Raw genomic sequence first — 1497 nt, 5'->3', positions numbered from 1 at the left:
AATGCTAAGTCATTTCAGTCGTGTCCGACTCTGTGCAACCCCATAGACGGAAGCCCACCAGGCTCCCCCATCCCTGGGATTCTCCAGGCAAGAACACTGGAGTGGGTTGCCATTTCCTTCTCCAATGCATGAAAGTGAAAAGTGAAAGGGGGATATACTGGATTGCACCTAATGGAAGTTCTTGGTTTAATTCTTACTTATGACTTTAATAATACTGCTAGCTATATTATTTGTACTTTACCTGTATTATAAGATTATTGTTTCTTGCATTACCAAATGTGTGACTGAACCGCCAATAAATATAATGATGACTAGGTGGTTTGAAGCAGTTAATCAAATATATAGCTCTAAATGCAATCAATGGTTGTAATAACATAACTCTAGATATGGGAAGATATAACAAGAGGGAATTTTTCCTCGACCATAACAGATTGAGTAAGACAGGTTGGTCCAGAGCCCTTTGATTACTGTTGATAAACCCAGTCCAGTAGCTGCACATTAAGTGGCTTATCAGAGAAATCTTCACCAGACTTAGGAATGAGCCTTCCTAGTACTGTGGGACAAAATGGTCTTGAAAGGTGTCCCCAAGTATTGTTGAACTTATAACCATGAGGGGGCCCTGTTAACTTCAAACCGGCACTTGCCATCTACCTCCACAAGGATTAAATCAAGTGCTGCTGCAGCTGCTGACCTTCAACACCCCCTGAAAGGAGTCCAGGGTGAAGAACAGAAATGGGGGTGGGGGGACCGGCACCACAGGTCTGCGGATAAAATATTTTCAGGAGCTGATTTTATGGGTCTGCTACAGTCCTTCATGGTGAAGACTGATCCTGGTGACTGGCAGGAAGCTTCGCCAGACTAGTAGAAACTCTCTGGGAAAATATGTGCTTGATTGCATGTATTCTCCCTTCACCAAAATCACGTATATACTGCCCTTCCCCACCGCCTCTTCGGAACAGCGTCTCAGCTTTCTGAGGTGCTATCTTACGGAATGCAGCCTTCATTTTACCTCAAATCTTAACTCGCAACTCTCACTTGCACAACATTTTAAATTCGACATCATCATCTAGCCCCCTGTCCTCCTGTCCCCACCCGGAGTGGGGAAACACCAGAGCCAGGGAATCCCGCATCCTCCTGGTTTGCCCCGACGGCGGCTGCCCGGGGGACTGGGGGAACTCCGCAGGTTCTGGGGGTCTCTCCCCCGGGCACAGTCCCTGGACCCAGCCTCCCTCAGATCGTAAGCTCAGCTCCCGGCTCCCGGTCCGCGCTCCCGCTCCCCGCTCCCCGCTCCCGGAGCCCAGCCCTGCTCACCTGCTCTCCTCCTGCTCTCCTCCTCTCTGCTGCCGCCTCATCGCACCCAGCAGGACTAGGGGCTAGAATGTGAGCCGGAAGGGATTCCGAGGCGCGTCAGCCGTGCGGGGGTTGGGGCTACCGCCGGGGTCCGTGGTAGAGCCTCCGACGTCGCCGGGTCCCCAGGCCTCGCGACTGGCTGCGAGC

General features: G+C 51.3%; 1 protein-coding gene across 1 annotated transcript in view; it reads right to left on the bottom strand.

Annotated features, from left to right (window-relative positions):
- Nucleotides 1–1497, bottom strand: part of CHAT (choline O-acetyltransferase) — a 60778-nt gene that overhangs the window by 58425 nt on the left and 856 nt on the right. Inside the window, exon 2 of the mRNA XM_010854445.1 lies at nucleotides 1312–1373. Coding sequence (XP_010852747.1) covers nucleotides 1312–1352 — 41 coding nt within the window. The 5' untranslated portion in view covers nucleotides 1353–1373. The remainder of the gene's footprint in view (nucleotides 1–1311; nucleotides 1374–1497) is intronic.

This window comes from Bison bison, unplaced genomic scaffold (assembly GCF_000754665.1).
Source record: "Bison bison bison isolate TAMUID 2011002044 unplaced genomic scaffold, Bison_UMD1.0 scf7180017864341, whole genome shotgun sequence".
Classification (NCBI taxonomy): domain Eukaryota; kingdom Metazoa; phylum Chordata; class Mammalia; order Artiodactyla; family Bovidae; genus Bison; species Bison bison.
The sequence above is the reverse complement of the archived record's forward strand: the minus strand, read 5'-3'. Positions and strand labels throughout refer to the sequence as shown.